Below are 26,305 nucleotides of genomic sequence, written 5' to 3'. Positions count from 1 at the left end.
TATGTAGGCTTTTTCAAAAGGGTTTGTTTCATATGTAGTTAAACAATTGTATATATACATTAACTGATTATATGTATAAAACTATGTTGGTTTCTGGACTAGTCTGTTCCATTTGTCTGCATTAATTCTTTCCATAAAAGTGGAGTAATTTAATAATTGTAGGTTTTATGGTATGCTTTAATGTTTTGGAATGTCCTCTTTTTAGCCCCTCTCAAAAATTTTCAAACTAGTCTCACCTATGTATCCTTTTGGCTGTATTTTACCATCACTTCATAAGAGATAAAAAAGTAACTCTCTTAGAATTTAAATTGGAACTCAGTTAAAGTGCTAATTAACTAAGGAAGTATTAACATTTTTGTAATATTTACTATTTCCAATCAGGAACGTGGTAATATCACTGTTCATTCAAGTCTATTTCTCTCCATTGCTCTGTGACTTTGAGAAAATTAATCTTTCTTCTACTCAGTTTACTCATTTGTAAGATGATAATGATAATACTGTCTATCTCATAGTGTTATCGTTGGGATTAAGTGAAATAATTGATATTAAATGAACAGGACAATTATTGGCACATTCTAAATGTCCAGTAAAGTTAATTATTATTATTAATTCTAAGAGTGCTCTTTTTATTTTAATATTAACTAAAAGTAATGTTGAATTTATCTTCTTATTTCAAATAGTATACTCCTTATTTTTGTGTTGTTTTCTATTTGTTATTATTATTATTTTTAATGCCTAGTATGAGCCAGGCACACTCTTTAGATATACTGGATTCTGTAACGAACAAGCAGACAAGATCCCTGCTCTCATGGAGCTTATATTCTCAAGCTGGCTCACGCTTTCGAGCAATACTAAATTATAAAGATTATACTGGATATTCTGGTTTTATTTCAGTGTTTAATAAAAACATCTTCAGTTGTTCACCACTAGGCATAGTTTTTCTTTTGTTATCAGACAAATATTTATCATGCTAAGAACACATCTTTCCATTGCTAGTTAGTAAAAGTGCTCACTCACTTTATTCAGTCAACACATATCACTGAGTGTCAACGGTATGCCAGGAGATGCTCTAGGTGCTGGGTGTACAATGACAAGCATATGTTCTCATGGAAATCCAGTCTAATTAGTGACATAGACATTAATACAATTTTTATACAAAATGTGTGTTAGTAAAGTGATTGTTGGATTTTATCAAATGTCATTTAAGTGATAAGTTTTAAAAATTTGAACTATTGAATTCATGCATTTTACTAAGTTCACTAATATTAAACTTTTATTTTTATATATTAAAAATATTTTAGCATTATATTACGTAAGCATTTCCACATTTTGATGCCTGTGTGAGATTGATATATAGCTTGCAAAAGATAATTTGATTGAACTTATTTATTTATTGTTTTATTTTATTTATTTATTTTTGAGACAGAGTCTTGCTCTGTCTCCCAGGCTGGAGTGCAGTGGCAGGATCTCGGCTAACTGCAATCTCCACCTCCTGGGTTCCAGCAATTCTTCTGCCTGAGCCTCCCAAGTAATTGGGATTACAGGCATGCACCACCATGCCTGGCTAATATTTGTATTTTTAGTAGAGATGGGGTTTCCCCATGTTGATGAGGCCGCTCTTGAACTCCTGACCTCAGGTGATCCGCCTGCTTCGGCTCCCCAAAATGCTGGGATTACAGGCATGAGTCATCACACCTGGCCGAATTTGATTGAATTTTATACTGAAAATTCATGATTGAAATTTGGAAAACATTTCTGGTAATGTTGGTCTGACCAAAGTAGCAAAGTACAATAACTTGAGAGATTATCAGTCAGGTTCATCTTCCTACCTCCACTCTGAACCTCCCTTAATTCATGCAAGACGGATTTGAATTTGTGTTATTTGAGGTGGGGTGCTGGCTAGGGATTAGAGTATTGGCTAATATTTATTGAGACATCACAATGTGTGGCCATTGTTCTGAGAGCTCTGTATGTATTAACTCACTCAAGTCTCAAAACAGTGCTATGAGGTAGGTACTAATATTAGTTCCATTGTACAAGTAAAGAAACTGGGCACAGAGACAAAGGACACAGAGCTGGTAAGGAGCAGAGCCAGATTTTAAAGCAAGTGATTCAGAGCTAACATGCTTAACTACTCTGGTAAGTGTATGAATCAAGAAAGGCAGGTTATGCTGCTATAACTAATACCAAAAATTCAGTTTCTAACAAAACAACAGATGTTTCTTTCTCATACAAAATGTGTGGTGGCACTGGGTGGCTCTCTAGAGCAGAAGCCCTCCGTGTGGTGGCTCAGAATTCTAGGCTGTTTTCATCTTCTGGCAACTCAATTTCAACATTTGCTCCTACAATCATCATTATCATGGTAGAAGAAAAGAGGAATTGCAGAGAATAGTACACTGGCTTTTAAAAGATTCCTCTTGGAGTGATACATATCCCCTCCCATATTTCATTGGCTGAATCAAGTCACATGACCAGCCTTGCTTCAGTAGACAGGGAAATGTGATCCTCTCCTGGGCCCAGAGGAGGGAAGTACTAGATTCATTAGTGACAACCCTGAAATCACAAGTGTATGTGTATCAGTTCTAGCTCTGCCACTGACCTTCAACAGGTCCCTCTGCTTCCTATTTTAACATCCAGAAAACGACAGAATTTTTAAATTTTTTCAATTGATATGTATTATTTAATGAGAGCCTAGTGTGTGCCAAGCACTGTGTAGCTCTGGCAATACAACGGTAAATATGGCAAAATTCCTGCCCTCAAGCAGTTTGCAATTTAATCGATATCTCACTGATAATTTTTGGTTCCAAAATTCCAAGATTCTGTTAAAAAGCAATCACAATAAGAAACTTCTCTTCATATTGTCCAGAATGTTATATTCTAGATACTCATGCATTAGGAGTTTCTTCTTTCTTTCTTGTGTACCTGAATCCATTTCGCTGCAGTGAAACTCCATCACTGCCACTGATACGCACATGGCCATCTCTTTCAAATCACTAATGTATGTCTATATGGCACCTATTGTGAAAATAAAGCAGACTTTGCACCATTCTCTTAGCTATTTTGAATTTAGTACAGAGAATACTTCATAAAAAATAGGAAAAAATATACTTGAGAAATACTTGGGCAGATAAATTTGCCACACAATGTACATTGCAGATATCAAAGTTTTTTCTATTACTCATGAACAAACCAAATTATAAAACTTTAAAAAATTTTAAATTTGGTTTACAGTTAATTTTCCCCTAGAGAAATGTTTATTAGCATGGAATACAAGAAATGTGAATAAGTATACATGTGAGTATGTACAAAAGTAGTTTTCCATGTATTTTTTTTTAATCTCTTAGGATTTGAAACAGCCTGCCAAGTTTTAATTTACTGGTTGCCTTTAGTTAAAATACAGTTAGCAATGAAAAATTTATGAGAACTTGAGGCATTGTCTTCAAACATGATGCAACAGTTGAAAATTTGAATGAAATGTGCAAAGAATTCCATTTTACTCCACACTGAAACAATTGTGGCATTTCCTTTATTTTTAGTACTGCACGTCGAATTCCTAAACCCAATCCAAAAAGCAGTGATGCAATAGTTTGATGGGTTTTTAGTGTCTTACAGACCATTACAAATCAACTTCTGATTAATCATGCTCATTTTTCATATTATTAGAATTCTTCATCAGTTAAAAGATATTTTGTTAGTTTCACAAGAGACCAGTTCTGGAGTACTTAATTTGCTACTCGTTTGTGCTATGAATTTGTTTAATATTGGCATGCTTGTCTCCCTTTTCAACAGTAAAACAAGGACAGACACCATAATTATATACTCGCAGAACATCTGGTTTGCTCAGTAAGCATCCAATACTTATTCCTGGGTTATCTAAAAGGCAAAATAAGGATAATCAGAATATTTGAGTTTGGGAAGGGCTACAAGAGAGAAGCTGGTAATATTTACTAGAAGAGATTAATAACCATTCTTTTCTCTCAATATACATATTTCCCTTGAGCAATCCAGTCTTCTGCCATGGCACTAAGTGCTAGCTTTTGACTCCCAAATCCATATCTCCAGTCAAGGCTTTCTTCCTGAAGCCCACATTGGCATTTAACCACCACCACCACCTGGTTAGTCATATAAACAGCTTGGATTCAAAATATGTAAACCAGAATGCTTTATCTTCTTCTGTTCCATCAGATTACTTTGTGATTTCTCATTATCAGGGTGATATTATCATCCAGTTAGCCAAACAATGCACCTGGAGTCATCCTGGATTCTTCTGTTTTTCTTACGGGCTGTTAAGTCCTGTTAATTTGACTTTCTTAATAGCTCTCCCATCTTCCTATGACTTCTAACTTTAGTTCAGTCCTTCTTTCTTAGTCACTGTGCTCCTATAAAAAAATACCTAAGACTGGGTAATTTATAAATAATGGAAACTTATTTTTTATAGTTCTGGAGCTGGGAAGACCAAGATCAAGGAGTAGTGGAACTACAGGCATGTGCTACCATGCCTGGCTAATTAAAAAAAAAAAAAATGTTTTAAAGATGGAGTCTTGCTAAGTTGTTCAGGCTAATCTTGAACTACTGGCCTCATATCATCATCCTCCTGCCTCAACCTCCTGAGTAGCTAGGATTACAGATACAAGTCACCACACCCAGCTGTAAAATCTTTTCTATTTCATACTATGCATGCAGTTATTGTGTGGTTCTAAGGAACTATATTGTGTCAGTATATAGACCTCAAAGGGCAATGTCCTTGTTTACTGGTACCACTCTATTCTGAATGCACTATGGTACCACGTGAAAATAATTACTTACAAGTGTTTTCTGATAATAATTTTAAAAAAGGTAAAGGAAAGAAGGAAGAAATTAAATTGCTAAAAGATAAAAAAAAAAAAAAGGAAAACTGTTTCAAGACAATCTTAAATCTTGGCTTGTAACATGGCCAAGGAAAGGAACATTTACCTTTTGCTGTGGAAACGTGGACTCCATCATGGCTGTTTCAAAGCTGTGAGCACCCCCTGCCTGGGTCTTCTCCCACAGGTCTCTGAGAAATTGCACAGAATGACTCTGAATGGACAGGGGTTCAGGAAACAGGCTCTGAAAGGGCATTAAAGACAGAAACAGAATATACTATGTCTTGTCTCAATAGTATTGTTTGATTGATTTCAAGGCACTGTTTAGGCTTGGTTTGAACTTTAACATGATTCAAATTTAAATGAAACAAGAAAAAGATCTGTCTTAAAGATCAAACGTGGGGGTTGGGCGTGGTGAATGAACCTGTATTCCCAGCACTTTGGGATACTATGGCAGGAGGATCGCTTGGGACCAGGAGTTTGAGACCAGCCTGGCCAATATAGCAAGAACCCTACCTCTCTTAAAAAAATTAAATGAGGCCGGGTGTGGTGGCTCATGCCTGTAATCCTAGCACTTTGGGAGGACGAGGCGGGTGGATCACCAAGTCGGGAGATGGAGGCCATTCTGGCTAACATGGTGAAGCCCCGTCTCTACTGAAAATACAAAAAATTAGCCAGGCGTGGTGGCATGCGCCTGTAGTCCCAGTTACTTGGGAGGCTGAGGCAGGAGAATTGCTTGAACCCGGGAGGCAGAAGTTGCAGTGAGCCGAGATCCTACCACTGCACTCCAGCCTGGGAGACAGAGTGAGACTCTGTCTAAAAAAAAAAAAAAAAAAAAAATTAAATGAAAAAAGATCAAACATATGATATATTTCAGGATTTCATTTTTTAACAGAAATTTAAAATTATTTTGTAGTATTTTCAAGGCAGTTGATAATGATGTCTGTAAGTATGCCTAACCTTTGTAATATAGTGTTTATCTCAGTGATTTCCCAAGGATGTTCCTTAATTGGAATACGGTTAATATAAATATTCATATTTATTTTCTCAAAGATCTGGGAATTAAGGAATAAAATCAAAGTAGACCACAAAAATCAAGTATATTTATACAGTGTAGATCATGAAGAATAGAAATTAAACAACTAAGTTCATTATTACATTAATCAAATATGAACAGTAGGAGTGGGTATATGGGGGACAGAAAAATAATTTTAATTCTAAAATGTATAATGGGTGAATATTCTCAAAACTTTAAGATAAATTCTCTAAGTGTTGAGCTATAACAATGTGAACCTAAAGAAAATCACATTTACATATATTTCATTCAAGCCAATGAAAATAAACTTTTCAAAGGAAGATTTTAACTTGTGTTTGTATATTTACTAATCAATGATGTGTCTAATAATCATTCACATGTGATAGTGTTATACCTATAAATGTAAGAAGCTTTTCAATGCAAAGAAACAATGTTTAAAAAAATGTATAGAACATCTATAAAGGTATAAAATACCATTTACATACATACAATGTGATACATAGAATCCTTTATGTATAATGCATAATAAAATAATGAGATTGGCTTATGAAATCATATTTTCTTTTTACGTCAATGACTGTCTAAGCACTGATGTATGAGACTAAGTGGTTTGTATGTACAAACCTTCTATTTAGTGAATGAAGATTAATAAATACTATTCCAGAAAAATTTTATCATTATCATCAAAATGAACTATTTCTAGTACTGAATGGGAAAAGATGGAGGATCTTAATGCTCAAGTTAGTGATCCACAGATTCAAAAAGTTTAAGAGCCAGCAATAGATAAATTACATAACCCATAATGTGGGTACATCTGAGAATTATTGATTATTATCAAAAACTGATGCAGCACCCAATTTTTCATTTTAAGAACAGGACCTGATTTAATAAATCATCAATCTAAACAGAAGCATTTAGACTGGAGTCTGTGAATTTGAGAACTGTATGAATGTGTGCAGTTGACAGAAAAGGCAAAGATGCACAAGAGTAGTGCCAGGTTGTAATTATTAATATCAAGTCAAAGTTTGATTTTTATTTTAATTATTAATTATTATTGTAATTATTTTGATTTGATTTTTATTTTAATTATTAATAATTATTGTAATTATTAATATCAAGTCAAAGTTTGATTTTTATTTACCCCAAAGCCAGATTTCAGGCAGAAGATGACACGATATCATAAGTGTGGAAAAAGAAAGAAACCATTACAGTAAAATGAACACAGAAGAAACACAGCATACACAGATGCTTTTTGGTGATTTTGTTTAAAGAGAAAGACAAAGAATCAGACAAAGTCAATAAAATAATACTGAGGGGCAAAAAATTCCATCAAGATTTCTTGGTTTGTTTTCAGAAAACTGACAACTGTTTAGAACAAAGCCAAACATGAAACCAAATATAAAATCACTGATGAAAACTATGTGAAAAATATAAGAAAAATAGAAGAAAAATAAGGCCGTTATTTCAAGAAAAGGAAGGACAGTCAATGCTGTTTTTTGTATTCATGTACAATTTGGTTCACACCAAAATGTGAGTTGTTCTCTATGAGATGTTATTAAATGTTCATAAGACTCGCTTTAGAAAAAAACAGTATTCCTAAGGCATGTCCAATCTGTCTCTTTTCTTAATTACCATAGTTCTACTTTATTATTATAATGTATTCAGCATTAAAATTCATTATTTTCCAATAAGCCTGACTTTATTTTATAAAGAAATACAACTGTCTTCTTGGTGATTTTTACAGGAGCTATTATGAAAATATTTTATTAACAGAAGTAAATAAAGTGTCATATCATTTCACTTTTCAGCCATGTTATAACATTTGCATTTTGTTTTTTTCTGCCTTTGCCCTCCCTGCTTCCAGCTGCATAAAATAATGCATTTTAAAAATAAAAATACATTATTTTTCAACATACATATGACAACAAAAAGATCACTGGGTCAGGGGTCAGATAATCTGAGTTCTGCCCTTCAGTTTTCTTATCTGTAAAAATGATTCCTAAGATTCCTTCTACTACTAACATTTTATAATCTATGTTCAAATTTTACATGAAAGTTTAGTGCATCCAAGATAACTATTTTCAAATAAGAATCTCTTTTGATGCTAACATCTCTGCATCAAATTCTTCATTCTCAAGTTGTAAGTTGCTCTTTACATAATTTCACCTATGTACATATATTCTATAGAAAAAAAGAGACATTCCAGATCTTAACAATGTCAAAAAGAATATACTGACACTAACATTAATTGGAGATTGGAAGACTCTAGACAAATCAAGGCTAGCACTACGTAAGGGAAGCTATTCTCCCAAATACGCTGCTTTTGCTGTTGTTTAACCAAAGGTATTTTCCCTTTCATTCTTCTTTTTTAAAGCTAAGGATATTTAAGATATTAATAGGTTTGGCTAACTGATTAATAATTCCTTCTTTTATAAGGAAACTATCCTAAAATATAAAAAAGAGGTTAAAATTATTAATGAAATATTTATGTATTGCTGTTATCTACATATCAACTCTGGCCAAATAATAATTCAATGAAAGTGATTATAAGCCCATATCCCACAGGCTCATTAAAGAGCCTGATGAACACAAATTATACAAACCTGCTGAAATAGAAACATGATCTGGATCCATGGCTGAGGTTCTTGACTGATGAGAATAAAACTGGACTTACTGTATAGGCAGTAATGACCCTTCAGGGAGCAGGTGAAGAACAACTTTGCTACACAACTTCTCACAGAGTCTAGAAACAAATACATACAGCGTTAAACGTTATGGTCTTTCCAGAGTTACACTTTATATTGATACTTCAACACACAAATGCCTTTATAAAATATCCTTCAGTTTTCAGACTGTGAGCTAATAACTACAAACAACTGTATATTTGAGAGTGGATCCATTTCATGGAAAGTAGATTTGAATAAAGCTGTTTTAAATTATTATTATTATTTTAATTAACAGTATATGAAGACTCTTTGAGCAACTCCAATGGGGGGAAAACCCTCTCATCAATAAAATGGGAGGTACTGTATAATTTTCATCTTGAAGTGATTACCTGGGAAAAATAAACAAATGGATTAAGAAAACCCAGGCATTTTCTGGGTAGTAAATGACTTGCCATGAACTGTGGATGCTCTTCTCTTGGCTGTGCAGGGGCCTCAGAGATAGCTTCCAAAATAACTCTGGCTGAGGTGTAGCTTCCTGTGAACTGTACTGGTCAGGTTTGAAAAGGTTATCTCATCCTGAAGGATTTCAGCTGGGAAACTTAATGAGAAGGATACCTTCAGGGACAAGGAAGTAGTGGGTGGGTGGTGTAGAGGTGGTGAGGAACCATGGGTAGAGACAGGAATAATGAATACATAAATGAATGAAGCAAATATGGGTTGAGATTCTACGTGCTAGGCACTGTGTTAAGTACTGGATAATAAACATTATCATTAATTGACTTCCACATGTGTTACGTGTTCGACTTCATTTAATTTTACCCTACAAGATGGGTATTATTTCTATTATAAAGATGAGGTAACAGCTCATTAGAAAGCCAGTTTAGTAAACCACTGTGACTGCGTTGTTCACTCTTATAACCTTGGCACATGACCGATAAATATGAATAGATAACTAATGTCTGGAGAGATGAATGATGAATGATGCTCAGAGATCCAGAAAAAAATGGCTCAAGCCTGCTCAATCTGTGGCAGAGCCAGGACTGGAACTCAGCAGGGCTGACACCATGTTGGAATGTTTTAGGCTCTACTATACTGGGGATTTTTTAAATCTGTAGAGTCGTACTGATAGCTCATGGGGTATTTTTTGTTTCAGAATTAATCTTACATTTTAAATGAAATGTTTTGAAAATTAATAGAGGCCAGACGTGGTGGCTCATGCGTGGAATTCCAGCACTTTGGGAAGCCAAGGTGGGCGGATTGCCTCATCTCAAGGGTTTGAGACCAGCCCGGACAACATGGTGAAACCCTTTCTCTACAAAAAAATACAGAAATTAGCTGGGCACAGTGGCATTTGCCTGTAGTCCCAGCGACTTGGGGGGCTGAGCAAGAGGTGGGCTTGAGCCCAGGAGGTGGTGTCTGCAGTGAGGTGAGATCGTGCCACCGCACCCTAGCCTGGGCAACAGAGAAATACTCTGTCTCAAACAAAATAAAACAAAAACAAAAACAAAGGCAGACAGAAGAAAGAAAGAAAGAAAGAAAGAAAGAAAGAAAGAAAGAAAGAAAGAAAGAAAGAAAGAAAGAAAGAAAGAAAGAGAGAGAGAGAAAGGAAGGAAGGAAGGAAGGAAGGAAGGAAGGAAGGAAGGAAGGAAGGAAGGGAGAGAGAAGAAAAGAAAGAAAGAAAGGAAAAAGAAAGAAAAGAAAGAAAAAGAAAGAGAAAGAAAGAAAGAGAAAATTAATAGATTCAGTGATCCAGTATGCCCTACTCTTAAAAATGGAAATGGACTAGAGTCTTTTGAAAGTTGATGAGAAAGCCAGGCACAGTGGCACACACCTGTAGTACTAGCTACTTGGGAGGCAGAAGTGGGAGAATCCCTGAGGACAGGAGTTCAAGGCCAGCTTGGGTAATATAGTGAGATCACATCTCTAAAAGCAAACAAACAAAATAATAAAAGCTGATAAGGATCCTAGTAAGGACGACAGAGTAAGTCCCCACCTAAGACAGAGTGTTGTTGAATTCTCTAGTGAATGGGGGAGGAAGACTTATCTGTGCTCCATCAGAGGTCAGGTATGAAATAAGTGACAGGCTTTTCAGGAAAAGTTTGGAAAATCTTAGAGTGGCCAATGAGAGATTAGAGGAGACGTTCTTGGAAACCAAACAATAATGTAACAGGGCAAGTTAGATATATATACAGAAATGTTAATCATTAATAGCTTTCTGTGATTCTGAAACATTTGTAAAGAAGAGGACTAGCTTTTGTGAAGGTAATTGTTTCAGGAAATTAAAAAGATTTAAGTTGAACATACAGTGTTCTTGCATAAAATCAGAAATCATATCTGTATTCTGTGGGCGAATGAATCATGAGATGTAAAGAGTTCTCGAAGCCTCAATGGACAAGACCAGGAGGTCTGGCACTGAGAAAGACCTGGGAGAACAGAATGGAGCGTAATATCGACTTAAAATTGCCCAATCAGAAATTGTTTGACAATGATAATTTTTTTAAGTTGGCACACATGCTCTGAAAAATTGAATTTAATTTATGCTAAAGAAATAGGAAACCTAGTATCTCAAGAGCGCATACAAAAAATGGTATTTGAAATAAATCTAAGTGTAACATATATATAGAGATAGCAATATGTTTTGTTTTAGTGGAAAGTTTCAAAAGGAAACAAGTTCTTTTCCAAGAATGCATGTAGTTAGCCTGAGAGTTGCAAGTTGGACTTTAGGCCTTTACCATGAAAAAAAAGTTTCTGCCTTTTTCCTCCCTCTAAATTTTTACTGCCAATTCATGTTTTCTTTTGAAAATAAACATTATTAGATTTATTTCACTCACTCTGAGCCTACCAGCTTTTTATACACAAACCACAGAAGTCTCAGATCACATAAAATGGTCAAAGTAGTACAAGAGAGAGATCCTTAACTTAGAAGCATATACACTGGCTATAAAAATACATCAGTTCTGTGATACAAGGCTTCTGTTAATGCTTTCAGTAAATCTGGTCTGTACCAATATTTTTATTCTCATTTTTTTCAGAGTTTTCTTGGCTTGGAAAATTCTCCCCATGACATTAAGACTTAGTTGTTAATTTTTCCTGTATTTCCCTCCTGTTTATTCCACAGTATCAAACAGTAGGAATGCAATAAATTGTTGTTGGATGGATGAGTGGATGAGTGTCAGATATGTGTTGAGAGGAATAGGGGCCTGATGATGGTCCTGCTCTTAAGAAGCTTGCAGCTAAATGGGAGAAACATCTGAACGTAAAACAATGGTTATAAGTTGTTTTAAGTTTATGAGATAATGGAGGGACACATGATGATGACTACTCAGAGAAATAAGCAACTCATTCTGACTGGAGAACTGGGGATCATTTTTCAAAGTATACTTCAAATATCCCCTTCTCCATGAACTTAAAAAGATTTAAGTTGAACATACAGTGTTCTTGCATAAAATCAGAAATCATGTCTGTATTCTGTGGGCGAATGAATCATGAGCTGTAAAGAGTTCTTAAAGCCTCAATGGACAAGACCAGGAGGAGAAGGGGATATTTGAGGTATACTTTGAAAAATGATCAAGAGTTTGAACTTAAAGCGTGAGAGAAACAAGCACTTTAAGTGTAGAGAACCCTGAAAGCAATCACATCAACATAAATATTTAAGGTAATTCTAGATAGTATGTTTAGTATATCTCAGTCATTGAAATATTACTTACATAATTGGATAATTGATGCCAAAAGGATTATTCATTTTTCTAGATTAAATGTTGAAGAGAGAAATCATGCTGTCTTAAATATAGAATGCTTTCCATATTCAACTAAATCTGAGAGTAGTTTCTTTATTTTTATTGGAATGTGGCTTCTTTTTCTAATAATCAAAGGATTTGGTTTGGTCTTTATAAAGACTAAAGTTAACATGAACATAAGTAATTATACAATATAATGTGCTATATGTTAAAATACCCGAATATATTACACAGATAAATAAATTTAAAGACATGATACAAAAATACAAGAATATTTGGTCTTCTTTTTGAGTCAAAATCTTTCAGAATCATTTTGGAATTCTTTGTTTCTTCTGCCACTCTTCCTCTCCAATGCCATTTATGTGCTTTTATTCCTGCAACACATTCACTAGACCGCATCTGAGAAACACGTCGTTCTTCTTGGGAGACTAGACACTTTTAATTCATTTCTCAGGTGGCCACTCATAACCTGTGCCATTATATAGATTTTGTTTTGTTTGTTTAGAGATAAGTGTCTTAAGATTAAAAATGGAATATGGCTTTGATTTTTTAATAGCTAGTAGAAATATCAAAGAATTGGCTTTATGTTTTGGAAAAAAAGAATAAATTAGGTCTCATTTTGAATTCTTTACAAAACTTACCCTTGAAAGTTCCCTCCCAGTGAAATAAGCATCAGACGAATGTATCTGGCTCATTTCCCAGGGTGTTCAACTGAGCATTGTAGAAACTGTATTTCTACAATGATTTATAAAAGCTCAAACACATGAATATGTTTGCTGAAACTGCTAGACTGTAAGTATTTATACATTGAACATAGCTTATAAATAAACAACAAACTCAGAGAAGCCATTTTGAGAGATTTAGGAAAGGAACTAATTCTCATTGACTCCTTACTTTGTACACAGATGTAAGTGTAACCAATTACATTTCATCTTTATGAAGTAGGCTTTGTTATCTCCATCTTACTGAAGAGGAAATCTCAAGAGCAAACTTGTAGGAAACAGCTGAACTGGAATTTGAACCCAGATGCCACAGTCTGTTCTCTTTCTAGTACATGAATGAATGGCTCAGATAAAACAGAGGCAATAGAAATAACTCAAAAAGAAGTATAATTCAATAGAAAGAGCATTGGCTCAGGATTTGGACTGAGTTTTCCTCTCTGTCCTTGAGTTTCTTATCTTTAAAGTGGTAGCAAACCAAAAGCTGATCCAGAATAAAAAAAAAAGCTCATCTACTTAAACAATTTTTACATTTTAATTTGCTTATTATCTTTCTCTCCTAGATTGTGAAATCCATGAGGGTAACAATTTTTTATTGTGGTAAATTATATGAAACATATAATTTATAGATAATATGGTTTAAAATTTAAATCATTTTTAGGTGCACAGTTCATTGGCATTAAATACATTCACATTGTTGTGCAATCATCACCACCATCCATCTCCAGAACTCTTCCATCCTTCCCAGTTGAAACCCTATACCCATTAAACCATAACTCCCCATCTTCCTCTCCCCTGAGCCCCTGGCAACCAACCATTATATTTTCTGTCTTTATGAATTTGGCTACTCTAGGTACCTAGAGTGGAATCATATTGTTCTTTTGTTCTGGCTTATTTCACTTAGCGTAATATCTTCAATGTTCATACACACGGTAGCATGTGTCAGAATTTCGTTTCTTTATTAAAGCTGAATTATGCCATGGTTTGCTTGTTCATTTATCTGTTGATGGACATTTGAGTTGTTCATACCTCTTGGCTACCATGAATAATGCTACTATGAACATGAGCATGGAAATATCTCTTTGAGGCTCTGATTTAAGTTCTTTTTGGTATATACAAAGAAGTGGCATTATTGGATCATATGGTGATTCTGTGTTGAGTTGTTTTGAGGAACTCTCGTGTTAGAAATGAAATTTTTATCTCTGAAATTTTACAATTTACTAATGGCCTACAGAGGCCTGTGAAGAAATGTGTCTGTGATGGCTGTCCAGAGCAGGGCTGGACATTTGCTCAGGGCTACGAGGGCTTGCTCTGGCACTCAGGACAGGCTGGATGACAACAGGAGGAGTCTTCCTCTGCCTACTTGACACTAGTGTGACAGGAACCCTTGAAGCAGTTTCCTTCATCTTCCATTTAATTCTTCTTTAATGTATTTCAAAGACAGAAAATTCAAAACATTGATGCAATAAATAAATAATACTGTCGTTTAATTGTATGAGTGTCCTAAATTGGACAGAAAAAAAGTAGAAGAAAATGAAACTGGTAATTTGTCTGACGAGAGCTTTCCAAAAGTAGGTAAAATAAAGCATGTTTTTGAAGTGAACCATAAATTCCAATTTGGGGAAAAAGTATGGAACAAACTCATTACTTTAAAATACCATTGCTTTTGACTGAAAAAGTGGAAGAAGGCATCACAAGCCAGCGTGGACCACTTGTAAAACTTTGATTCCGTGTGATTTGTAAAATATATTAGTATTTTAGACTAAAACTCTATTCCTCCTCATCTCCAAGTTAAAGTTTAGAAGTTTTGAATAGAATAGCAATTATTTCATAACTTTGATGGAGTAAATAGAATAAAAGATATTTTAAGGTAAAAATAAAATTAGATTCTTAAAAATAATGATGAATTTGAAATAACTGAAATTACATCAAATAATTATTCAGGAGTAGACACTGCTTTAATCATTTGATGTCTTCAGAGCTCGATTCTGTAGAAGGTGTTCAGAAGTGTAAGTGGTTGAACTGACCTGTACTGAAGGAAAAACTGCCAAATCTCTCATTTGTTGAGAATCTAGCACACGAGGGTAATGGAAAAGAGGACTTGTCTAGTGTTTACTAAGTTCTATTTGCAACAGTATTAGTTGAGAAATATGTGTTCCCTTTACAGCAGCTGGTGGGCCCCTGGCAATATCACATGCATATGTGTGGGACGTCCCTACCCAGAGCAAAAATACTATGCTCATTTCCTCTTTGTGGCAAAAATCCAGCCAGTTGTCAAATGGGCATGTTGGATGCTTTTGTTTTGACTTATCCAGAGAATAAAATAAGTTCTTTTGCAAGTGATTGCTTTAATAACACCAATTTGGTAATTATATATTCAGAAATATACAAACTATGGGTGTACAAAGACCTATGCTTTGACCCTGATCTTGAGGAAAAAAATAAAAATTTTCTATTGTTATGTGAAAACATATACTTAAATAAAAGCATAAGAAAAAGTCTGTACAGTTATAGATCAACCATCGACAGTGATTACTTTCATATTGAGAAGTGGGAGTGGGGTGAGGAGCATGCACTTTTTACTTGATATACTCCTGTATTATTTTAATTCTCTCCTTATCAGTTTTTATTTATGTATTATTTATATAATTTAAAAATATACAATGGAAAAGTGCCATTTGTTAAAGCAGGCAATTTATTTATTTGTATTTTTCAAGATGGAATCTCACTCTGTCGCCTAGGCTGGAGTACAGTGGTGCAATCTGGACTCACCACAACCTCCGCTTCCTGGGTTCAAGGATTCTCCTGTCTCAGCACCCCCTGAGTAGCTGGGATTACAGGCATGCACCACCATGCCTGGCTTTTTTTTTTTTTTTTTTTTTTTTTTTTTTAGTAGAGACAGGGTTTCACTATGTTGGCCAGGCTGGTCTTGAACTCCTGACCTCAGGGGACCCGCCCGCCTCAGCCTCCCAAAGTGCTGGGATTACAGGCATGAGCCACCGTGTAATATTTTTAAATTCAGGGATACATGTGCAGGATGTGCAGATTTGTTACACCGGTAAACATGTGGCGTGGTGGTTTGCTGCAGAGATCATCCCATCACCTAAGTATTAAGCCCAGCATCCACTAGCTATTCTTCTTGATGCTCTCCCCACCCTCCAACAGGCCTCAGTGTGTGTTGCTCCCCTCTATGTGTTCTCATAATTCAGCTCCTTTTTCTACGTGAGAATATGTGGTATTTGGTTTCCTGTTCCTGCATTAGTTTGCTGAGGATAATGGCCTTCGGCTCCATCCATGTCCCTGCTAAGGACAGGATCTCGTTGTTTTTATTTTATTTTATTTTTACGGCCACATAGTGTTCCATGGTGTTTATGTACCAAATTTTCTTTGTGTAGTCTGTCATTGATCGGCATTTAGGTTGATTCTGTCTTTGCTATTGTGAATAGTGCTGCAGTAAACATACACGTGCATGTATCTTTATAATAGAATTATTTATATTCCTTTGGGTATATACCCAGTAATGGGATTGCTGTGTCATATGGTATTTCTGCCTCTAGGTGTTTGAGGAATTGACACACTATCTTCCACAATGGGTGAATTAATTTACACTCCCGCCAACAGTGTAAAAGCATTCCTTTTTCTCCACAACCTCACCAGCATCTGCTGTTTTATTGACTTTCTAATAATAGCCATTGTGTCTCGTGTGAGATGGTATCTAATTGTGGTTTTGATGTGCATTTCACTAATGATCAGTGACGCTGAGCTTTTTTTCATATGTTTGTTGGCCACATGTATGTCTTCTTTTGAGAAGTGGCTGTTCATGTCCTTTGCCCACTTTTTAATGGGGTTGTTTTTTTCTTGTAAATTTGTTTAAGTTTTTTGTACATGCTGAATATTAGGTCTTTGTCAGATGGATAGATTGCAAAATTTTTCTCCCATTCTGTAGATTATCTGTTCACTCTCATGATCGTTTCTTTGGCTGTGAAGAAGCTCTTTAGTTTAATTAGATCTCATTTATCAATTTTGCTTTTGTTGAAATTGCTTTTTGCATCTTCACCATGAAATTTTTGCTTGTGTCTATGTCTTGAATGATCCTGCCTAGATTTTCTTCTAGGGTTTTGATAGTTTTGGGTTTTACATTTAAGTCTTTAATCCATTTTGAGTTGATTTTTGTATAAGGTGTAAGGAAGGGGTCCAGTTTCAATTTTCTGCATATGGCCAGTCAGTTCTCCCAGCACCATTTATTAAATAGGGAATCCTTTCCCCATTGCTTATTTTTGTTTGTCGAAGACCAGATGGTTATAGGTGTGCGGTCTTATTTCTGGGTTCTTTATTCTGTTCTGTTGGTCTGTATGTCTGTTCTTGTATGAATACCATGCTGTTTGGGTTATTGTAGCCTTGCAGTATAGTTTGAAATTGGGTACCTCCAGCTTTATTCTTTTTACTTAGAATTGTCTTGGCTATTCAGGCTCTTCTTTGGTTCCAGGTGAATTTTGAAATAGTTTTTTTTTTCTAATTCTGTGAAGAATGTCAATGGTAGTTTAATGGGACTAGCATTGAATCTATAAATTATTTTGGACAGTATGGCCATTTTCATGATATTGATTTTTCCTATTCATGAGCATGGAATGTTTTTCCATTTGTTTGTGTCATCTCTGATTTCTTTGAGCAGCGGTTTGTAGTTCTCCTTTAAGAGGTCCTTCACTTCCCTTGCTAGCTGTATTCCTAGGTATTTTATTCTTTTTGTGGCAATTGTGAATGGGAGTTCATTCACGATTTGGCTCTTGGCTTGCCTGTTGTTAGTTTATAGGAATGCAAATGATTTTGCGCACTGATTTTGTATCCTGGGATTTAAGCAAGCAATTTAAATGATGTCTCACTAATTACCATGTAACAGGGCTGATATTTATAGTTTTAAATATGGTTTTCTTTTTTTTCTTCTGAGTACACAGCCTTTGCCTGAATACAGTAGAGCCTCCACCTATCTGGCTATCGAGTAGTGGTGGGAATGGTGATGCAGTAGATATTCAGCAGTTATAGGAGTACCAAAAAAGTACAATGCAATTAATTTTTTTAACTACCCAAATTGGGTTATTCAGCAAGATAATAGCCTTGCAAGTGAGGCTTTTGTATCAAGAAAGGATTTTCTAAATTTCCTTACCTCCCTTTAGCTTATCATTCCTGAGCATGGGGGATATACATTGTAGGACCTGTAGTATGAAAAGGGTGACAGCTTGGTCAGTTCTATGGTTGTTAGATAGGAGAATATAGCATGGAACAAGTAAAAGAGAACATGTTTTAGTTCTGGCAGGGGAAATTAATGGAAAGAAGGAGAGACACAGAGAAGTATAAAGCCATCAGAAGTGGGCCCTGACTTCCTTTCACATGTGGGCTTTGGCCTGGAGAAGAAATATATTAGATACATTATGGTAACACCAAAGGCAATGGTCACCGTTAGGAAAGAGATTCACTCCCAGGTGGCCCTCAGCACCAACACAGGGTAGCCAACTTAGTTAAAAGCACAGCTCATGAAGCCAGGCAGAAAGGAGTCTCTGAGGTTCAGCTTTCATGGTTACTCTTTCCTCTGTTTTGGAGCAGAGTGGAGCCAGAAGTAGCTGAGGCTCTTGCTAGTCAGCATATCAGAGAATTCACCATAGTGAGGCAAGGGGTATGGTATGGCTCTGCACAGTAGACTGCAGAGAGAATTGTCCAAGCCAGGACTTAGGGGGGCATTTCACACCAGTGGGCACTGAGATTAGGTCAGATTGGCAAGGGAGACCCCTGGACCGGTCCATGTGAAGAATGAATAAAACCCATTATCCTTCAGGCAAGAAGACACACTATACCCCTATCTAGGAACATTAATGCTTTCCACCACCACAAGGGAGCAGGAGCCACTTCCTTATGGCCCCAGATGCCACCTTAGGGAGATAAGCATAGGAGAGATGAGAGAAAGAACATTTTTTTTTTTAATCCAAATGAAAGTTGTCTCCTAAAGTACCATTCACATGAGCAGATGGGATTAACTTTAGGCAGGGACTCTTAGTTAATTTTCTTCCTCACTAACCGGTAGTTGGCTGCTCTTGATCAGCCCTAGACATAATGATGGCACATTTTTCTCTGCAATTCTAAGCTGTAGTGTAAAATAAATTTTATAATATTACAATAAGTGAAAAAGTAATCATGGAGAATAAAACTATAGTACAGTGAAGAAGAAGACTCATGTGGAGAAAGAAATCTTGTCCTAAAGAATCAGGGAGCATTAGGAACACTTAAAAGAGTCATACAGCAAAGGGTAGAGGATGGGGAGTGAGCTGTAGGAGGACACAGGGTTTGCATGTGAGGGCTGAAATTGAATAACACACAGTGGTATGCAGTGTCCCTTGGTGCATATACATTTACAAATTTCTTATATGAAAACTGTTAAAAACTTGTGCCTGCTTGCTGCTTTATGTTACTATTAAAGAACAGAGTATGACTTGCCCATTAACCTATTCAAATCAGGTGTTGAACAGCCTTGGCTACTCTCACAAGCAATGTTTCTGCCCTGAGAGAGGAAACAAAGAGCCCTTCCTCTCAGAAGGCACTCTAAAGCCAACTTCTCTGATCCCTTATCCAAAGTTCAATTATTCTCCAAGGTGGTGAGCACAGATTCTGGAGCGAGACTTTCCTTTTTACCAGCTATGTGTCTTTGGGCAAGTTATATAACCTCTCTGTGGCTCCACCGGGAAAACTAATAAGAACTCCTATTTCTAAGTGTTGTTTGGGGTGACCAGCCATCCCGATTTGCCTGGGATTAGGGTGACTCCTGAGACGCAAGTCTTGCAGTGCTATCACTAGGAAAGTGCTGGACAAACTGGAATGAGTTATGTGAACATAAAATAAGTTAATTCATGTGAGGCTCTCAGACAGACATGTGTTTTCACAGAGCATGTGTTTAATAATGTTCATTATCATGATCAGTTACCGCTACTATTGTATATGGAAAAAGAGAAAAACAAAGATCCCTAGACCAGGCGGAAGTGTTTGAATGTTGCTGTAATGCTGTTTTAATTAGAGGAGAGAGACTGCATAATGACCCTCGGCATCTAGGTTGCTCAGTGTCCTGAAATGTTCACCTAATTGTTTAATTTAAAATGAACTTACTACACAGCTAATAATGATGTATGTGTAAGCCAAAATCCTATTCTATACAATGGAAATAAATTTCTCTGGGGACAGGGCACAAGTAGAAGGTCCAGCAAGAAAGAAGACCTCATAACAGTGCATAAAGCCATCACCTGCGCTCTCTGAGCATCTCCAAAGTCCTAGGACTGTAAGGTATATGCAAGTGAGGCTTTTGATGTATATGTTGTTTTGAGGCTCAGAAGCACAGAAATGTTGCAGGCATGCCACCAGGAAGCTCAGGAAAGGCTTGATATTTTGCTCTATTCAAAACTTTGTGACAGGAAGATTAAAAAAAGCTAACAGTAATTGATTAGTTTTTAAGTATGGGCAATGTTCTAAGAATTTTATATGTGTATTGCCATTTAATACTCATGCCAATGAAGTAAATACTTCCAGTTTTGTGGAAGAATCTGAGGCTCAAAGATGTCAAGTAATTTATCTAAGGTTACAAGGCTAGCAACTGGCAGTCCAGACAAACCTAGACTGCTTGACTCTAGTGCCCATTATACTCTGCAGCTTACACAGGTTATGCATAGATGAAGCTGCAATTATTAGTCCCTCTTTTTAAGTCGAAGAATGATTTAATTTATACCCATTTCTTTTTAATGATTTAAATCTTAAAAATTATATATCACCTTCATTTATTCTATATTTAGAGACTTGTTGATAATTTGCTTTTGGTATTTACTGCAGTTTTTATCTTTATAGTATAATTGAATGAGTTATATGGCACATTCCCATCTATGTCCAAACCTCTCTTGAGAGAAGCCCAAGTGATTGACCCATCAAATCCCAGCTCAAGATATTACTGTTTTCCAGTGGGAACCACCTGAACTGAAGGCAACAGGAATCGAAGAACAAGTCAAGGAAATAAATTGCTTCTGTCAGGTTAGCCACGGAAACCAGAACATCTATAGTAAAGGCAAATGTCATAATCATAAAATTATTTTTCTATAAATTAATGTTTTACACAACAGAGGTCAAGATATCTTTGAAATCTTGGTTTCATTTATTGCTTCTTTCAAATTGTCTTCATGTATAACTTATTTCATTTTTATGTGACCTAAAATCCAATGATGATGACATAAATCATCATAATTAATATTAAACAGAGTTGCCTTTTTTTTTTACTATTTCTGATTAATTATTTTTACTTTCATTTTTTTACTGCTGCTCAGATGAAAAGTCATAAAATAGGGTAGCAATGTTATTCAGCTTCCAGAAACTCAACCTTCTAGTAGTAAATTTGAAACAGCTGGTTATATATTTTGTCCTATTGAAGGAAATAGAAAGATCTATTGAAGAACTAAAGCAAAAGTTTAATAGAGTTGAATTACCTCTGCCTCAACTGACTATTTGCCAGTGGTCCATAGGGTAGCATGAATTTTGGGATGAGCAGGCAACATTAATTCAACAGAGGCTATAGGAGTGTCTTACTGTCCCTAGAAACTCTAGAATCTCAGAAATTTGCATTGTGGAGGAATTCTGACGTTAGAGGTCAGTTCAAAAATCTTATGTCCCAGAGCTAGAAGGGACTTTGAGTGGTGGTCTCTCTTCTAATAGATAGGATTGCAATGGAATCAACTCAGAAAGCTCTTCTCTTCTTTCAAGTCTTTAGATCCAAAACACTTAAATGCATGAAGAAGCTCACAGTTCAATTTTCCCTACTCTTTAGATCATAATGACTTCACTTTGAAATTAAATAAAATGTTTCGAGATTAGCAAGACCTCTATTGTCAATTTTTTGCTTCACTGAGAGCCCTCTCTTGTGAAGGGAATCTGGAAATTAGAAAGTCAAGATGAAGGCATTTATGACCCAGGGCCTGCTTGAAAATAGTTGAAATATTTAAAACCCATCTGCACTGTATGATAGCTTATTGCTCAAAGGAAATCTCTTAGCAGAAAGCTGTTGAGCTGTTGCCCCCAGGAGAGGGCCTTCCACATTCATGAACACGCAACCATCTGAGCAGCCACATAGTAACTGGGATTGTTCTGTATGAAAAAACTCTATCATAAAACACTTTATTGTTATTGAGTCCTGGACTGGACTTCTGGGTTGACAGAAGTGGCAGCAAATGGGATAAACAATGAAGGGTCTTTCTCAGGATTTAGATGGCAAAAAGGCAAGTGGTAGCTCAAGCACTAAGTTTCCATAAGGAGACTGAAAAGGCAATGTGCTCCAACTGTAGGGATCATGGAGGTTGGTCTTGCTTATGCCAGCCCTCGCCACATATCAAGAGCAGCAATCTCCCTCCCATGGCAGCTTTGCCCCAGCCACATCCAGAACCAAGGGAGGCAGGTCTGGTGGTTAACTGAGGTTCCAAGGCCACTATGTTAACAGGCTGGAAATAGTCTGGGTTGGGGATAAACAAAGATGGAGATACATAAACAGTAAGCTATTCTTCTTCCTCATTCTTCTACCCTGATGGGACCTACCCCATCTCTTTGTTGGAATAGAAGCCACCTCTGAATCCTACCTAGCTTCTGCTAGTGCCCTCCTATCTGGAGATTGGCCCTGTGCATGGATATCCTGTGTTCACCCAGACGGATCTTGCTGGATGGATGAAACATGACTTGCAGCCAAGAACTGCATCTGTCCTGGAGCTCTTGCTGCCCTGAAAAATTTCATCCCTTCAGATAGGATGCTGGGGCTCATCTGCAGGGCCATGGCTAACAGCCACACAGGTTTTCCACCACATGAGTCCAGGAGGGACACCATTCCCACAGGCCACAGTGTAAGTGGTACCGTCTGGAGTTGGGCAATACAGAAGCTCTGTTTATCCAATGCAAGTGAGTCACACTCCTAGGGCAGTGTGATTTGAGGTGGTACCTTGGGGGAGGCTGACATTCTATTCTAGTTAGTCTCCTCTCATCCATCACTTCTTACCCCCATTGTGTACGCCTATGATATTCTTTACTTCTTTCAGCCCCATGCATGGCCAAGACTCTGTTTTACGATCCAACCAAACCTCACTTCACTTACTAAATGTAGCCCCATTAATGAAAGACATGGGCGGGTGGGTGGCGGAGAGGGGGCGGATATATTTGAGAAACTGGATGTAACTCTTGTTCCAACAGAAGATGACTGCAGAGGACCGCAGGACATCTCCGGCCAGGGCAACAGCCTTGCATAGCACAGTAGATTTGTACTGACAGAGAATCACACTTCTAGCAGCTCTTTCATGGTATGTGTATGTTCAATGATAATCAGGCAAATAAGTAATAAGATAAATAGAAATAAGGTTGTACTTGCAGATTTCAATAAAAATGATCTGTTCTTTAAGGACTGAAACTTTATCAATATTGTTCTGAGAGCTGAGAGCACTCTTTCCATTGTACATGAGCTTTATTATCACAGGACAAGGTCAGCTCAGCCACAGTACAGGGGCTAATGGGACACACCATTGTCCTATTAGCCATGCTACATAGCCCATGCTACACAACCTGGGCTCAAATCTCAGGTCTATCTCAGGTGTGCCAGTTATGTGATCTTAGGCAAATTTTGTTTGCTATATTTCAGTTTCCACTTTTGCAATTTGGGAATAGTAATATGTACCTTACAGGGTCAAATAAAACATTTAAAATACTGCCCAGTACACGGTGCTTGCTGCTACTAATGGCATAGGAGGGTTAACCCAGACCATTCCATAATTACGCTAATTGTATGTGCTTATTTGTGGAGGATATACTGCATATTAAGTATGGAGTTTATCACAGAATATGTGGTCATATATTTAAAACAAATTCTTATTGTGGTAAAATACATGTAACATAAACTTTACCATTTTGATCATTTTAAAGTGTACAGTTCAGTGGCAATAAGTACATTCATGGTGTTGTACATCTATCACCACTATCTAGTTCTAGAACTTTTCCATCACCCTAAATGGAACCCCCATATCAGTTAAGCAATTCTTCTTCATTTCCCCTCCTCCTAGCTCTTGGCAACCAAAAATCTGCATTTTGTCTCTATAGATTTGCCTATTCTGGATATTTTATATAGATGGACTCATATAATGAGTGGCCTTCTGTGTCTGGCTTCTTTCGCTTAGTATGATGTATTCAAGGTTCATCCATGTTGTAGCAGGCATTAGTATTTCTTTTTTTTTTTTTTTGGCGTGGCTAAATAACATTCCATCATATGAATATACTACATTTTATTTGCTCACTCATTCATTCATGGACAATTGAGTTGTTTCCACCTTTTGGTCATTGTGAATAGTGCAGCTATGAACATTCAAGTACACGTTTTGGTTTGAACACTTGTTTTCAATTCTTTGGAGTATATTCCTAAGAGTGGAATTGTTGGGTGGCATGGTAATTCTGTGTTTAACTTGTGAGGAATGGTCATATATTTTAAAACAATTATTTCCTTATTCTTACCATGTCCAAACTTAAAAATAAAACTGTCATATTAATTGTGAAGGAGGCGAATCTGAAGAGTGACATCTGCCATCACTTTCCCAGTCACACAGATGAGGAGCAGCGCTTACAAACAGTACTCAAACCAGGATCATTTCTGATTGGGTGGCTGACTGTTTACAATTACAGAAAAGTGTTATTGTGGCAATGCTGTTCATATTTTTGGATTGATTTCAATGTTGTTTCTGATATTTCCAGGAATTTAGCCTATAATACTTCCCAAAGTAGGAATAATGAAAAGTATAAATTATGAAACTAACTATAAATTGCGCTTATCTTTAAATGACTATATTGATACTTTCAGTTCTCCAGAAATTTTTGGTATCCCCTAGGAAGAATGCACCTTCCAACAAGTGATGAGTGTCACTCAGTTCTGGGATGAGGAATGCTTTGCAGCACTTATCTGATCACAAAATCCTCCAGGGGAAGTTCACTTGGAAGAACTCAACTTTTTCCTACCAGGTACTCTTGATATTCGCCAAATACAAGTTAGATGTCCAAACATTAAGAATACAAAGTAGTCAATGTCAACATGATCAGAAATGAATCTGGGGTATTTTCAGAGGAGTTAGTACAGTTTCTAGACATGAAAGTAATTTTGGAATTTACATGAATTTTTAATCAACTACACACATATCTCTCTATATATTTGCATGACACTAATGTAGTTGATTTCTGGCAACAATATAGAGCCACTTTGTGGTCACACTGAGTCAATGGAAGCCCATATGGTAGAAATAAACACTTGGCTCTACCAAACACAGATTTATCAAAAGTTGTACAGAGGCAAATAAGGCAGGCAAGCCATGATCCCCTGCAGGTACCATTCCATGTGCTACCAATTACTTTGCAACTCTGCAAAATGCATAACAGTAACCAGATATAGGGCACAGAAAATTTTAGGAAATTCTGTTAATAAACTCCACTAAAATGGGTCCGTTTACATTTTTTTCCCCCCCAGAGGAAGGAAGGACGAGCCTAAGGTCATGTATATGTGAGTCATCCATTGCATTGCTCTCTCCGGTTGGCAGTTCTGAACTAAGACCTTCTGGGCTGGCTGCCATCAGGCCTCAAAAGAATACTCGTGGGAGAGTGATACGTATTTACCAGGAGGTTTATTATGTCAGCTATGTTGGTGCAGGGTATACAGGACCTCCACATAGTGTATATCAACTCCGTACAGCGTGTATCAAACTCATTCACGCTCCTGTTAGAAGTGGCCTTTAGCAACTACTAACTAAGCCTGACTTTCCTAAGATGCCAACCATCTATTCCTTGTTGATTTCATGATCATGCGGCTGACATGAGAAAGTTAGGGGGCATCTTATTTCAGTCACTGCTGCTAAATGAGGTGTTATTGAATAGAAAGCAGCTAATTTTGTGCAGCCAATTCTCAGGATATACCATAAATTTGAAAGCCAGTTTTAGAAAATAATTCTAGTCCTAAGGAAATTCAGTTCTTCAGGCTACAGGTAAGACTAGAAGCCTCTGAGGAAGTATTTTCATGTGGCTAATGGTACTCTTAGAGTATAAGTTCTGAAGATTACTTGTCATTGATGCAGCTGCTGTAACAACATGAACAGCCATTAAGCTTGAGGAAGGTTGATTTCATTTGTTATCTTCCACTGGGGAAATGTCTACCAGCATCACTATCATTAACAAATACTCTGAGGACTTACCAAGGATGAGACATTGGGCTGAGTTCTAAAACTAT

General features: G+C 36.5%; 1 protein-coding gene and 1 long non-coding RNA gene across 4 annotated transcripts in view; one reads left to right on the top strand and one right to left on the bottom strand.

Moving 5' to 3' along the window:
* The window catches only part of VEPH1 (ventricular zone expressed PH domain containing 1), a 232,380-nt gene that overhangs the window by 43,129 nt on the left and 162,946 nt on the right, over window positions 1-26,305 (bottom strand). For 2 of the 3 annotated variants that reach the window (XM_023223372.2, XM_023223371.1), the window contains exons 10-11: window positions 8,484-8,623; window positions 4,954-5,088 (exon numbers count right to left, since the gene is read on the bottom strand). In XM_023223372.2, the coding sequence (XP_023079140.1) occupies window positions 4,954-5,088; window positions 8,484-8,623 (275 nt within the window). The remainder of the gene's footprint in view (window positions 1-4,953; window positions 5,089-8,483; window positions 8,624-26,305) is intronic. The other variant, XM_023223373.2, reaches the window with a different exon arrangement.
* LOC111550116 overlaps window positions 1-26,305 on the top strand; it is an 89,606-nt gene that overhangs the window by 23,540 nt on the left and 39,761 nt on the right. The window lies entirely within an intron of this gene.

This window comes from Piliocolobus tephrosceles, chromosome 2, assembly GCF_002776525.5.
Source record: "Piliocolobus tephrosceles isolate RC106 chromosome 2, ASM277652v3, whole genome shotgun sequence".
NCBI lineage: Eukaryota > Metazoa > Chordata > Mammalia > Primates > Cercopithecidae > Piliocolobus > Piliocolobus tephrosceles.
This window is presented reverse-complemented; position numbering and strand designations above follow the sequence as displayed.